The sequence below is a fragment of the Saccopteryx leptura genome, chromosome 4 (assembly GCF_036850995.1).
Source record: "Saccopteryx leptura isolate mSacLep1 chromosome 4, mSacLep1_pri_phased_curated, whole genome shotgun sequence".
Taxonomy (NCBI): domain Eukaryota; kingdom Metazoa; phylum Chordata; class Mammalia; order Chiroptera; family Emballonuridae; genus Saccopteryx; species Saccopteryx leptura.
This window is the reverse complement of record NC_089506.1, coordinates 213479786-213493383: the sequence shown is the minus strand read 5'-3', so window position 1 is coordinate 213493383 and position 13598 is coordinate 213479786. Positions and strand designations below refer to the sequence as shown.

General features: G+C 54.1%; 1 protein-coding gene across 3 annotated transcripts; it reads left to right on the top strand.

Moving 5' to 3' along the window:
• Positions 1-1505: 1505 nt before the first annotated feature.
• On the top strand, positions 1506-7799 carry RAB26 (RAB26, member RAS oncogene family). 3 transcript variants are annotated; one of them, XM_066382874.1, is made up of 9 exons: positions 1506-1814; positions 2944-3054; positions 5748-5789; positions 5873-5939; positions 6069-6121; positions 6461-6526; positions 6607-6663; positions 6764-6840; positions 6941-7799. In XM_066382874.1, the coding sequence occupies exons 1-9, from the start codon at positions 1635-1637 to the stop codon at positions 7041-7043; spliced, it is 756 nt and encodes a 251-aa protein (XP_066238971.1). In that variant the 5' UTR covers positions 1506-1634; the 3' UTR covers positions 7044-7799. The 3 variants fall into 3 exon arrangements, with proteins under 3 accessions (XP_066238971.1, XP_066238973.1, XP_066238972.1); XM_066382876.1 differs by having other exon boundaries at positions 6754-6840; positions 6941-7058; XM_066382875.1 differs by lacking the exon at positions 5748-5789.
• Positions 7800-13598: the final 5799 nt, after the last annotated feature.

Genomic DNA, 13598 nt, shown 5'->3' with positions numbered 1-13598 from the left:
TGAGACAGGAAAGGAGACCAGGGGCTTCCTCTGGTTTGTACCCCAGTTCTGACAGAACCCCGAGGACTCATCCTGCCATGAGACACTTTATGCTTTCGAGAGCCAGAGTTCCCAGGTGCAAATTCTGGCTCTGTTATTTCCTGCCCTGGTGACCTTGGACAGCTCTATTTTCCCATCTAAACATGAGGATCAAAGCAGCAGCCACCTCACGGGATGGTTTTGAAGATGACATGTGCCTGGCACACAATGATGCTCAGTAAAAGAGAGCTTTCCACAGTCTTTCCCATACAGATCCCTGCCAGGTCCTCTAGAGGAATTGCTCTGCTAGGTAGCATCCCTCCATCTGTGCTTTCCTAGATCTCTGAGCCTGTGAGCAGTGTCTGCCCAATATAAATAATTATCTGAGCTCTGACACGGCTCAGGCCTCTGAAGGGCCCAGGGTCCTGGTGGCAGCTGTCAGATCTGGGAGGGGGGCACAGCAAGGCCATCCCTCCAGCTCCTAGAAGAGACTGATCCCAGGAATGCTGCCCTTCTGTCTGCACCTACTGCCCTCAAACTCTGAGTGAAGGGTATCTTGGTTTTCCACTCCCCTATCATCTCAGCCTTATTCTCAAAACTCGAAGCACCTTATGAGGGAGTCCTGGGATAGAGCCCCACGCAGCCCACAGAAGGGGGTGTCAGGCCACGTCTAATAATCAGCACTTGGTCTGCCTGGGGCCAGAACCTGATGCTGAAGTCCAAGGACCAGCCACTGTTTGGGGGAGGAGGCCTCCCACCCCTTTTACCAAGCATATCCTTGAGAGCAGAGGGCCTGCTGCTGGTTGTGACACTAACTTCCCATTTCCCAACGATCCCACAACTTCAGCCCAAGGAGAGCCCCTGCCAGCTCAGCCCTGACGCTCAGCGGTGCCGCTAAGTCCTGCCTCTAATTACCAGCTGCCAGGCGAGTCCCAGCCCTTGGTGCACCGGCTCTTGTTTGCCTAGCGGGAGTGTTGGAGCTTCCTGGACTCTACTGGCCTGGAGGAGAGGGAGGCCCTGTATCAGGCCGGGTGTCATCTCTTGGTGAGAAGAGACTAAATCCCAGAGTGCCTCCCCCCCACCCCCGCCCCGCTCCCCCATGCAAGCACACTCCGAGCACTCCCCTTGTTCCAGGCCCAAAGATGGTACACTGGGGGTCACTAGGGCAAGAGGTAGCGCGGGGCGTCGAGATGTATGTACAGCGCGCAGACAAGCGACAAGATTGTGGGTGCTCCCTCACCCAGGCCCACAGCCCCACACCTCGGCCCAGGCGGGGAGACCGTCACCGAGCTGCGCCCACCAGGCAGAGGCGCACGGACGGGCTCATCCAGGATTGTGCCTGGTTCTCCTGACCCCGCCTCGGGGCGGCCGTCTCATTTGCATGACCCCACCTCAGCGCAGCCATTGGTGGAAGTGGCGGGAGACCGGGGCTGAGTGGCTGCGGGGCTGTGGCGGAGGCGGGGCTGTGGAGAGCCTGGCGCCCAGGATGCTGCCGCCGCGGACGCTGTGGCGGGACGGGTTCGGGTCCGGGTCGAGCTCCGCAGGAGCAGGGAGCAGAGCGGCCAGTTGTGCATGTGTGGCGGCTGCAGTGGGAGTGCGCTGAGAGCCTACCCGCCATGTCCAGGAAGAAGACTCCCAAGAGCAAAGGGGCCAGCGTGCCCGCTGCCTCAGCGCTGTCCGCCGCCAACGGGCCCCGGCCGATGTGCCCCTGCCCCGGGGCGCCGCCCAACGAGCCCTCGCAGCTTGGCCGGACCTCACTTGGCGGTGGTGGCGACTTCTACGACGTCGCCTTCAAGGTGAGCCGGGCACCCCCCACCCCCACCCCGCCTGCCCATGCGAGCGCAGCAGGTGGCGTCTGGCGGGATCCGATCGGGAGGGAGTCCGGGGCAAGCGGGTGCAGGGCCCTGCGAACCCTCGGCGGGGAGCTGGCTGGCGAGGCTGGCACAGCGCATCTCTCTCTCTCTCTCTCTCTCTCTCTCTCTCTCTCTCTCTCTCTCTCTCTCTCACACACACACACACACACACACACACACACACACACACACACACAGCTGTCAGACCTGGGTTTAGGATACCCAACAGGCCTGCCCCCTACCCCACGCCCACATGGCAGGGCACGGTCCCATGGAAGTCAGAGCCAGGTGCCCTCTCCCCGCTCCCCGATGCTTCCGCCCCCGCTAGGGCCCCAGTCTCATCATTTCCCATATGCTGCTTTCCCTCACCTCCAGGGTCTGTGGATATCCTGTTTTTTAGAGGGCAGGGAGACTAAGAAGAGGTTTACCAGTGGGTGTGGAGCACTGGAGCCTCCTCCAGGCCAAGACAGAAGCTTGTGAAATTGTGGGGGATTGGCAGGACCCTCGTTGTGTGTTGAAGTCTTTGGCAGCAGGCTGGCTGAGTGATGTGGGAGGGGTGGAGTAGGGGTTAGGCCTGACTACCCCTCCCTGTCCACAGACCTGTCTTGGGCCCCTCCTCCTGCCAAGATCTGACCCTTATGTGGCACATTCCTCCTGACTCTGGCCCAAGATTGGAAGCCCTCTGGCACAGAGGGCCCCACAGGCCTCTAAGAAGTCCCTAGGTGCAACGCCCAAGCTCTGCTTCCCACCAAGCCCCAGATGCTCCCCTTCTAGGTCAGGCATGGTGTCTAGGGCCTGGGGGTTGGGGTTAGGCAGCTGCCCTCTGGGAGAGAGGGAACAGAACCTTGTAGATGTAGAAGCTGGACATGCAGGCCAGCTGGGACCATAGCTGCGGTGTCTCCCTCAGTCCTGAAACCAAGTCCTGGTGTCTGGCTGGGGGCTTGGGATGCCTCCCTCCACTCTTGCCCCTCACCCACAGCCCCTTTCTGATCAGGCTAGCCCAGGGAAGACCAGCCCCCACTTTGAGTGGTTCCTTTGTCCCTAACACCTCTGCCCCTCCTGCTCACACCAGGTCATGCTGGTGGGGGACTCAGGCGTGGGAAAGACCTGCCTGCTTGTGCGCTTCAAGGATGGGGCTTTCCTGGCGGGGACCTTCATCTCCACCGTGGGCATCGACTTCCGGGTGAGAGTGGAGGTTGCTGCCCTGGGCCCCCAACACTAGTTGGTTGAGTTCTCACAGTACTGCTCCCCTGGCAGCTGGTCCTCCATTATCCCATGGCACCGACAGGCTTACAAGGTGGAGCTCCTGCATGGACCTGGCTCCCAGGGTCAGGGTGTTGAAGTGGGATGCCTTAACCATCAAGTTGCCTGCGCCCTGACACCCCAAGGGGCCTGAGACAGATGTGGCTGCATCTGACTGAAGCAGAGATGGTGCCCGTGCCCAGGACCAGCACAACCCTGGGGTTGTATTCTGTGCCTCTGGGCGGGTGGTCACTGGTGCCCCCAGGGCCATCAGAGGGAACTCAAGGCCCATGTCCACTTAGGACAGCATTGCTGCCCCACAGTATAAAGGGGGCCCTCAGGTGCCAGGCAGGCCACCCAGGACCTTAAGTGGCAGTGGCCCTTGTACACACACCCCATCCAGCAGCTGGGGAAAGGGTCTTAACTAGAGACTGGGGGCTTGCTTGGGGGAGAGGTCCCTGCCCTTGGGTGAGGAGGCACATGGAAAATGCTCCTGTCCAGCTGCTCTCCCCTGCCAATGTCCCCTTAATACCCCCAGCCAGAGGGCTGGGTCCTGGGATTCTCCTGGGAGTGTCCCTAGACTCTTGACTCCCAAGCCCTTCCAACACCCCAAGGAGCTTAATGGGGACTATGCCCTCAGGCCTGTAGGTCTCCAGCATCAGAGCCCCCGCACCTGTCAACCAGCCTAAATTCCACGTGCTGGTGCTGAGGTGATGTTTGGGTGCTGGTGTGTTCTCGGCAAATCCTGAATTTGCATTTTTCTCACCCTTTAATTAGACCCAGTTGGTGGGAGGTTGGGAGGGAGGCCCATTCTGGGACAGGAAAGGGGGACTCTCCCCGGCCGGGGGGCCATTCTCTACCCTGTTTTGGAGGACCAGGTCCCCTTAAGTCCTCTAGGAGGAAGCATAGGGCTGAGGTGCCAGAAGTGGGCTGTGTAGGCCCAGGGCAGGGGGTCCTCTGCCTGTTCTGGCCCCACTTCCCCCCTTCTCAACTCCCTCTTGGCTCTGGGGCAGGTGGTGAGGGAGGTGAGGCAGTTGGTTCATACCCTGTTCCAGGCGTCAGGGAAGGCGGGGTGTCCTCCCCAGCCTGGCAGATGGTTGGGCTTGGTTCCCTGGAGACTCAGAAGCACCCTGACAGCAGGAACTTGGGAAAAGGGAGACAGTGACATTCCAGCCACCTCCCATCCCCACCCAGATGGAAACTGGGGTTGGGCCACTCCCTTCAGGGCTGGCTAGAGAACATGGCCAGCCAGCAAACACACAGTAAGTACCCTCTGTATATAAGGCAGAGTTCTGCACTCTGGTTACTACACAGGGCGCTGTCCTCAGGGAACTGCCACCCCATGTGGAGAGCAGCTTTTAAATGAGAACAAATGCTCTTGGCCAGGGGTCCTCAAACTACGGCAGCGCGGCCCTTTGAGGCCATTTATCTGGCCCCCGCCGCACTTCTGGAAGGGGCACCTCTTTCATTGGTGGTCAGTGAGAGGAGCACATTGACCATCTCATTAGCCAAAAGCAGCCCCATAGTTCCCATTGAAATACTGGTCAGTTTGTTGATTTAAATTTACTTGTTCTTTATTTTAAATATTGTATTTGTTCCCGTTTTGTTTTTTTACTTTAAAACAAGATATGTGCTGTGTGCATAGGGATTTGTTCATAGTTTTTTTTTTGTAGTCTGGTCCTCCAACAGTCTGAGGGACAGTGAACTGGCCCCCTGTGTAAAAAGTTTGGGGACCCTGCTCTTGGCCCTCACTCTGGGCCAGACAGTTCTCCGTGCTTTGCATGTAGTAGCTCATAAAGTCATTGGAACAGCCCTGTGATGGGCACCTTGGTTATTTCCATTTGTGGATGGGGAAACTGAGGCACAGAGTATTAGTAATGGACCTGGGTCACATGGTGGGTGACATCAAATGTCATGGAATTGGCTCTAAGCAAAAGGATGGAGAGCTGAGAGATGTCAGTGGCCAGTAAGGGGGACGGGACCTCCGCACCTGGGGAAAGTGCAGGGGAAAGGTGTATGGGGTGAGGCTGAACTGGTGGGCCTCAGGGAGAGGAGGGAAGGCTAGGGTGAAGGGCCTGGGCTTGAGAGGCGCTGGGGGAGGGCCAGAGCAACTGGATTCAGTGACTGACTGGGGTGGGTGGTGGCAAGGGGCAGTGGAGCTGGTGGGGTCTTGTGCCAGGACTGCAAGGTGGGCAGAGAAAGAACAGCCTGGCCAAGAACTGGACACTGATGGTCATGGAGGACAGCAACCTGAAAGTCCATCAGTATGGCCATCGGAGCGGGAAAGAGGCCTGGGGGCCCTCTGAGCACGAGTCATCAGGAGGGGCTCACCAAAGGCACAAGGGAGAGCTGGGTTGGCTCCAGGACTCGGGTTCAAGGGAAGTGTTACCTCTAGGTAGGAAGTGAATGAAGTAAAGCGGAAGGGAGGTGTTGGGACAGAGCTTGGCCAACTGAGGGGCAGACAGGTTAAAAATGAATTCAGGGACACACTAGGGGCTCATCAATTTTAGCCTCAGTACTGGCCTGGCACTGCCTGCCTCCCCCCACTCAATCCCCCCTCCCAACTCCTCTTGGAAGGCCCTTGCCAGAACATGGCCCTGGGCCTGTTGCTGGAGCTGACTGCTTGTGTTTCAGAACAAAGTTCTGGATGTGGATGGCATGAAGGTGAAGCTGCAGGTGAGGCAATGGGGGAGGGTGAGATGAGAGTACCCAGCAGTGACCGGGCAGCCCTGACCACCAGCCTGTACCTGTCACTGCAGATCTGGGACACAGCTGGCCAGGAGCGGTTCCGCAGTGTCACCCATGCCTACTATCGTGATGCACATGGTGAGTTCATGGGCAGTGTCCCAGATCAGGGAGTCAGGGCTGTGATCTGTGTCTGCCCTGCTTCCTAGGTTTCTGCTCAAAGGGGGTTGTGGGTAACTGGTGGTGTCCTCACTGGCCCTCTGCCCCCAGCACTGCTACTGCTCTATGATGTCACCAACAAGGCTTCCTTTGACAACGTCCAGGTCAGTGGTTTCCTTTTGGGGTGTGTGTGTGTGTGTGTGTGTGATGGGCCATAATGGGGTCTGACCCCATCCCCAACATCCCTCAGACAGATGGCATTAGGGTTTGAGGGATGACGACCCAACTGACAGCAGGGAGGAGAGGGATCTTCTGGTGGCCCAAACTAACTATAAGCTGAAGGTAGCCTGTGTACTTGTCAGGGGCACCTTGGCATGGCACACAGAGAAATTTCTGGGCCCTTGCTGTTAGAAAGGCACGGTGTGGGGTGTGGTCTGGAGAGGCAAGGGTGGGGGGTAGGGGGAACACCAGCCTCTAACCTGGCCTCCGCTCTTCCACGTCAGGCCTGGCTGACTGAGATCCAAGAATATGCCCAGCACGACGTGGTGCTCATGCTGCTGGGGAACAAGGTAGGCACCCCTGTCTGTCCTTTACCCCTGGCTTCAGAGGGGTGAGCCCCAGGCCTGTTCTTACCAAGCCCCTGTGTCAGGTGGACTCTGCCCAGGAACGTGTGGTGAAGAGGGAGGATGGGGAGAAGCTGGCCAAGGTGAGTGGGCAAGGTGGGTGGCTAGGGGGGTCCCCCTGTGGCTGTAGGGCCTGGGCGGTCCCCACCAGGCTGCCACCTGGCTGGCAGCAGCTATTTGCAGGAGTATGGGCTGCCTTTCATGGAGACCAGTGCCAAGATGGGCCTCAACGTTGATTTGGCCTTCACAGCCATAGCAAAGTAAGTCCTGGCAGGGAAACTTCCAGATTCCAACCCAGGGACTGAATGCCCCTGTTCGGGGTACCAGCACCCTGTTTCCATGGTCATTCCTGCCCCACAGGGAGTTGAAGCAGCGCTCCAAGAAGGGCCCCAGCGAGGTCCACTTCCAGCTGCATGACTATGTCAAGAGGGAGGACCGCGGAGCCTCCTGCTGCAGACCTTGAACCTGGCTAGGTACAAGGGGCATACCGATGGGAGGCCCAGCCTCAGCCAGCCCCTGGAAAGCTCGTCTACAGGGCCCTCTGACTTGTCACCCAGCAGTCAATCCTTGTGTTTCCAGGACTCTCAGGCTGAACCTAGCCCTGCCCTCATGTGGGTGGCAATCTACACAGCTCCAATCCTAATGGGCTCCAGAGCTAGGTCTGCAGGCCCTCCTCACCTGCTGCTGCCTGAGAGCCTTACCCCCAAGGCCTTCACGGAAAAGCAACCCCGAAAGGGGTACACTGTGCAGGGCACCTGGGGCTCTCTGTAGCCCCCTCCTGGACACATGCAGCTTTTAGTTTAGGTAGCAGTGCCTAACCCTTTAAAAAGCCATGTCTTCAGCTGCAAGTGTGGCCCAGGCAGGAAATGGCAAGACTCCTGCCTAGGCCCCAAGCAGATGGCTTTGCTGAAAATCACATGCATTTGTGCCAAGAACTGGAGACGTGTGCTCCCAACCCACTTACTAGAGGCCCTGGTTCAACCAACAGGGTCTTCCTCTCGTGTTCCCTTAAGGATGCTAAGATTGTGGCTTTGTAATACAAGGAATAGCATGTAGGACCATCTTGGCAGGCTGTGGTATTGGGCATGGCTTACCCATAGTTGAGGCCTGTATTTGGCATGATAAAGCCCAGCGGGCTGGTAGTGCACTACACATCACACTAAAATCTTCAAGGTCTTTTGATTGAGACTGTTGTCAGCTGCAGTGAATAAAGTTTTGTTTTCTGGAATGCCCGTCTCATCTGCTGAAATCACCTTTTAGACATCCCAGCAAAGCCCAGGTCCTGACTTCAACGTTAAGAGGGTGGCACTCCCTCACAACCAGATTGGCAAGGAGAGCAGAGCAGGGCTGCCTAGAACCTCACCGCTGTCCAAGAAGCTCCTGGTAACCTGGGCTGACAACTCAATTTTCCTCTATACCCAATAAGAAAGTGTTCAGTGGCCAATTCATTCTGTTAGTAAGAAATTAAGATGTCATGACCCACCTCTAGAATAAAGACACACACAAAAAAGCATCTTTTTATGGCCTTAAAGGCAGATATGGAAGTTATACCAGCAGGTGAAAAGGATAAACTCCCATTTTCATGCTTCCAACCCTTCCCAAGGTTTACCAAAGATGAGTCATGTTGCATCCACCGGGTGCGAGGACAAACGTCGGAGACTTTCAGGAGTGTAGATCATACTTTATTAGCCAGTTTAACCTGCGCAGGGGCGAGCTCTCAAGGTGTCCGGAGACACCGTACCCACAACGAGCTGCAAATGAGAGTCGCACCTGGTGCTTACAACTAGGTCCTTATATATCCTAAGTGAGCAAGCATTTACAGAAGCAGATGTGGCAGTTAGCTATTCGCTAGGGAGGTCACACACAGCCATAGCAACAGGGGAAGGGGTTTAGCTCAGTGTAGAATTTCAAACATAAACTTCTGATAAGGGTCTCTAACCAATAGAATGTAGGATGTTGGCTCAGCTTTGTGCTGATTTCTTTGTTCTCAGCCTTACAGGGGCCCTATCAGCCCCTCCCTGTTCCTGCTCCTTCAAGAGTTAAACTCTGGCAGTCACAGCACCCCTACCCGAACCTAACATTCCCCCATCTCTTTTGGGCATAAGTCAAACCCTTGATTCTTCATCGGTGGAGAGAATGGTATAAGGCTGAGAGAGGACCATTAGTTTTACTACTTCTAATCTTTCTTTAAAATAATTGAGTAGCTTGTTGAACAAAATGGGCCCTAAGGATAAGAGGCATAAGAGGCCGATACATGGACCTAGCAAAGGGAGAAGGTAAGGCAAAACACCGTGGAGGCTACTCCACAGGGGGCTTTCAAAGAGCTCTCTTCTTCTTTTTGCTAGATCTTCTTGTAGTCTTTTGATTTTGTCTTGGACTATACCAGATTTGTTGGCATAGAAGCAGCAACGTTCCTGTAGAGCCAAACAGATGCCTCCCTGCTCTGCTGTAAGTAAGTCTAGACCCCTCCTATTCTGCAGGACTACTTCTGCAAGTGGATCTAATTGATCTTGAATATCTTGAATTGTACTAGATATGGCTTGAATGTCATCTATTTGCTTGTTAGAAAGCTTGGCATAGGAATGAACGGCCACCCCTAGTCCGGCAGTACCAGTAGCTACAGCCCTGGTAATACCCAAGCCTACTAACAGTGGGATGAGTGTAACAGCTCTCTTAGAGCGACCTGCGATATAGTCTAAAGTAGGAACGGGGACAGGCTCATCCCCAGGTATAATGTCTATATCCGGCAATAGAGTGGCTAGCACACAGACCCCGGTCCAGTTGGTGGGCAAATAAGAGAAAGCTAGGTTACCTCCACATAACAACACTTGTCCCCTGCCAGGGCAGAGGGGGGCGCTGGAGTTAATGAATTCGCTACAATTAGCAAAATCCGCAAACCCAACGTCTATATCAAAGCTGCTATTTTGTGGATGACTTAGGATGCAAGAAACATTGAGGAAGTCTATGGGCTGAACTCTAAAAGGAGTGTTAGCACTGCAATTAGGATATTGGGTAAGCATAGACTCATTGAATGCTGCTGGTAAAGCAATTGGCATGGGTGTGCCTAGGGTCATACAAAACCAGCAGTCAGTAGCTAGGGCAGGATTTGTGGCATTTAGTGCCCGATGGGTAGCGAGGAGTATATCAGAGGATTGAGTTTCTAAGTCGACACCTCGTGCCTTTGGCAAAGCCAAAGGATGATAACCAATTTTTGGGTACATAAGGTTAATGATTCGTTCAATTCTTTCTTGCACTATAGCTTCCCTGATAGTATCTTGGGGTCCTCCTCCATCCGAAACATGTAGAGGGGATTTCTTAGACCAACATACGGGCTTGCCGCGCGTCCCTTTGCACGAAGCCTGCATGCGGCCATGTGATCCTATCTCCGGGCTAACGCCCGCTCGAGTTCTCTGAAGGATGGCAGTGAAGTAGGTAGTATTATAACTAGTGCATTCCTGAAATTCCTCGTAACAGGAGGAGTGCATTTGATCATAGAAGCTAGTGCACTCAGCAGGACAGGGTCCTGGCTTGCCTTGAATAGGGGGAATTATGCGGGGTTTGTTATTGCAGACCCACTCTTGGGTGATATCTCCCCCTATACCCGGTGTCACGGCGAGGTACGCTATTTTGCTATTACAATCAACCTGCCTTGTGTATTTCTCCGGTCTAGTGGTAGTGGTTCCTCCTCTGCAGTCACAAGGGGAGCCATACAGTGTCCTGAGTTCAGCGTTTGGTGTCGGCCCCAATCCTCCCTCTGTAAAATTTAATAAGCACAGTAGTCCTCCTAGGATGTGGACAAGAACTGCAACCTTAAGGGGTCCTTGGGATTTGTGTGGACTCTCCATTTTCTCAGGTCCGAGTCCTGGGCCCCTGGGCTGGTCAAGCTGGGCTGGTTTTATGTGGGAGAGGTGGATCCAGTAAGGTTTTTCAGCTACTTTGATAGCTGTGGGTGTACTCAGGATCACCTGGAATGGTCCATTCCAACGCAGCTCAAGGTTGCCCCGTCTGTGGTTGAGAATCCACACCCACTGTCCAGGCTCCGGTGGCTCCGGTAGTCGGGAGCTATGTTTCACATTCGATTGGGCTGATCTCTGGAGGGCTCGCACCTCGCTCCTGATGTGTTGCAGGGTCTGCAAGGACTTGAGGAAATTATGATTAGAAATCTCTAGTTCCCCTCTGGTCAATTGAGGTACAAGGGGCACAGGTTGCCCAAATAAGATTTCATAAGGGGTCCATTTACTGAGATAGGAGGTACATCTGGTTCTAAAAAGGGCAACAGGGGCCCTGGCCGGTTGGCTCAGTGGTAGAGGGTCGGCCTGGCGTGCGGGGGACCCGGGTTCGATTCCTGGCCAGGGCACATAGGAGAAGCGCCCATTTGCTTCTCCACCTCCCCTCCTTCCTCTCTGTCTCTCTCTTCCCCTCCCGCAGCCGCAGCCGGGGCTCCATTGGAGCAGGAATGGCCCGGGCGCTGGGGATGGCTCCTTGGCCTCTGCCCCAGGCGCTAGAGTAGCTCTGGTCACGGCAGAGCGACGCCCCCTGGTGGGCAGAGCGTCGCCCCTGGTGGGCGTGCCGGGTGGATCCCGGTTGGGCGCATGCAGGAGTCTGTCTGACTGTCTCTCCCCGTTTCCAGCTTCAGAAAAAAAAAAAAATTAATTAATTAAAAAAATAAATAAATAAAATAAAATAAAAAGGGCAACAGGGAGGAGCTCAACCCAGTTTTCTCCGGTCTCCTCTCTTAGCTTAATTATAGTTTCCTTCAGAGTCCTGTTCATTCTTTCTACTTGTCCCAAACTTTGGGGCCTATAAATGCAATGCAATTTCCAATTAATACCTAACTTAGTGGCTAGTTCTTGAGATATTCTAGAGATAAATGCAGGTCCATTGTCTGATCCTAGGGCAAGAGGAATGCCATATCTACGTATGATTTCCCTTAATAAGACTGCAAACTGTGGAAGCAGCCTCTCCTCACGTGGGGAAAGCTTCTACCCATCCTGAGAAGGTGTCTACTAATACTAATAGATACTTATAACCTGGGGTCATTTCTGTGAAATCTACTTCCCATAACTCTCCAGGAGCTTTCCCCCGATGCCTCACAAAGGGAGGCAACTCCTTATTCTGGGCGTTTACTCTGGCACAGATGCTGCATCTAGAGACAACGGAGTGGACAATATCCCTGATGTTGGGCCCGGAATAATATTTCTTGACAAGTTGTTCTAGCTTATTCTGTCCTAGGTGAGTGCTAGTATGAATATCTCTCACTATTTCCCTTACTATTCCCTGGGGTAAATAGAGCCGGGAGTCGGGAAGTTCTATCCATCCCTGCTGATTTTTCTTCCCCTTTAACTGTATCCCTTCCTGCTCTTCTTCTGGGAAGTATCTAGGATCCGGAGGTAGTGTTGGCTTAGGCAGCAATGGCAGAAGGCTTTCTTGTGGCTTAGTGGCTGCTTCTCTTGCAGCTGAGTCTGCTAGGTTTGTTACCTCTTATAATAGCAGAATCCCCCTTCTGGTGTCCTTTGCAATGGATAATGGCAACTTTGGTAGGTAGCCAAATGGCGTCGAGGAGGGCAAGAATTTCACTGCAGTTCTTAATGTCTTTCCCCCCTGCTGTCAGGAGGCCTCTCTCCTTACATATGGCTCCGTGAACATGGGCGGTGGCAAATGCATAGCGGCTGTCAGTATAGATGTTGGCAACTTTTCCCTCCGCTATCTGTAAGGCCCTGGTTAGTCCTATTAGCTCTGCCCTCTGTGCAGATGTCCCTGCGGGCAGCGCTTTCTGCCATAGGACCTCATCTCCCGTAGTCACGGCTGCCCCTGCATACCGTTGTCCATCCTTGACAAAACTACTCCCATCAGTAAAGAGAGTCAGGTCTGCCTTTTCGTAGGCCTGATCCCTTAAATCCGGGCGGGAGCCAGTCACCATGTCAAGGATTTGCTTGCAACTGTGATCCACTGTGGACTCCTAACAGGGTCACTGGGTTCAGGGCAGTTGTTTTGAGGAACTGAACAGACGGAGGGTTCAATAACTGAGCCTGATATTGTGTCAGCCTTGCATTGGATAGCCACCTGCCAGGAGGTGCTCGTAGCACTTGCTCTACGTAATGTTCCCCAATCACTTGGATGTCCTGTCCTAAAGTCAACTTACTAGCCTCCTTGACTAGTATGGAGGTGGCAGCAAGTGCCCTCAGACATGTTGGCCATCTCAAGGCTACAGGGTCAAGTTTCTTGGACAGATAGGCGACGGGCCTCTTCCACGGCCCGAGCTCCTGACTTAGTACCCCTAGAGCTATTCCTCCCTTTTCAGCTATAAATAGCTGAAAGGGTTTTGCCATATCCGGTAGGGCCAAAGCCGGGGCAGTCACTAGGGCCTCCTTGAGCGCTTGGAATGCTTGCTTTTCCTTATCTGTCCATATGAATTGTTCTTCCTTTCCCCTGGTTAGTTCGTGTAGGGGTCTAGTTAGTTCTGCAAAGCCTAATATCCACAGTCGGTAGTATCCTACTGCACCCAGGAATTCTCGCACTTGCCTCTTGCTGGTAGGCTCGGGGATCTGCAAGATCGTCTGGATTCGCTGGCTGGACAATGTCCTTTGCCCTCCCTGTAAGTTATACCCCAAATAACAGATTGTTTGCGTCACAATCTGGGCCTTCTTGGCGGAGACTCGATACCCCATTCGCCCGAGATCTTGTAGCAGGTCCGAGGTAGCTTCCTCACACTCTCCTTCATCCTTGGCAGCTATGAGGATGTCATCCACATACTGGAGCAGTACGATCGACGAATGGGAGGAGCGGAAAGCCTGCAAATCTTTACTGAGGGCCTCATTTAAAATGGTGGGGGAATTCTTAAACCCCTGTGGTAGTCTGGTCCACGTGAACTGCCCCACCAATCCATTTTCTGGGTCATTCCATTTAAAGGCAAAGACCTCTTGGCTCTGAGGTGCCAGAGGAATATAAAATAAGGCATCCTTCAAATCCAGGACCGAATAATAGGTATGGGTTGGAGGCAATGAGCTCAGTAAGGTAT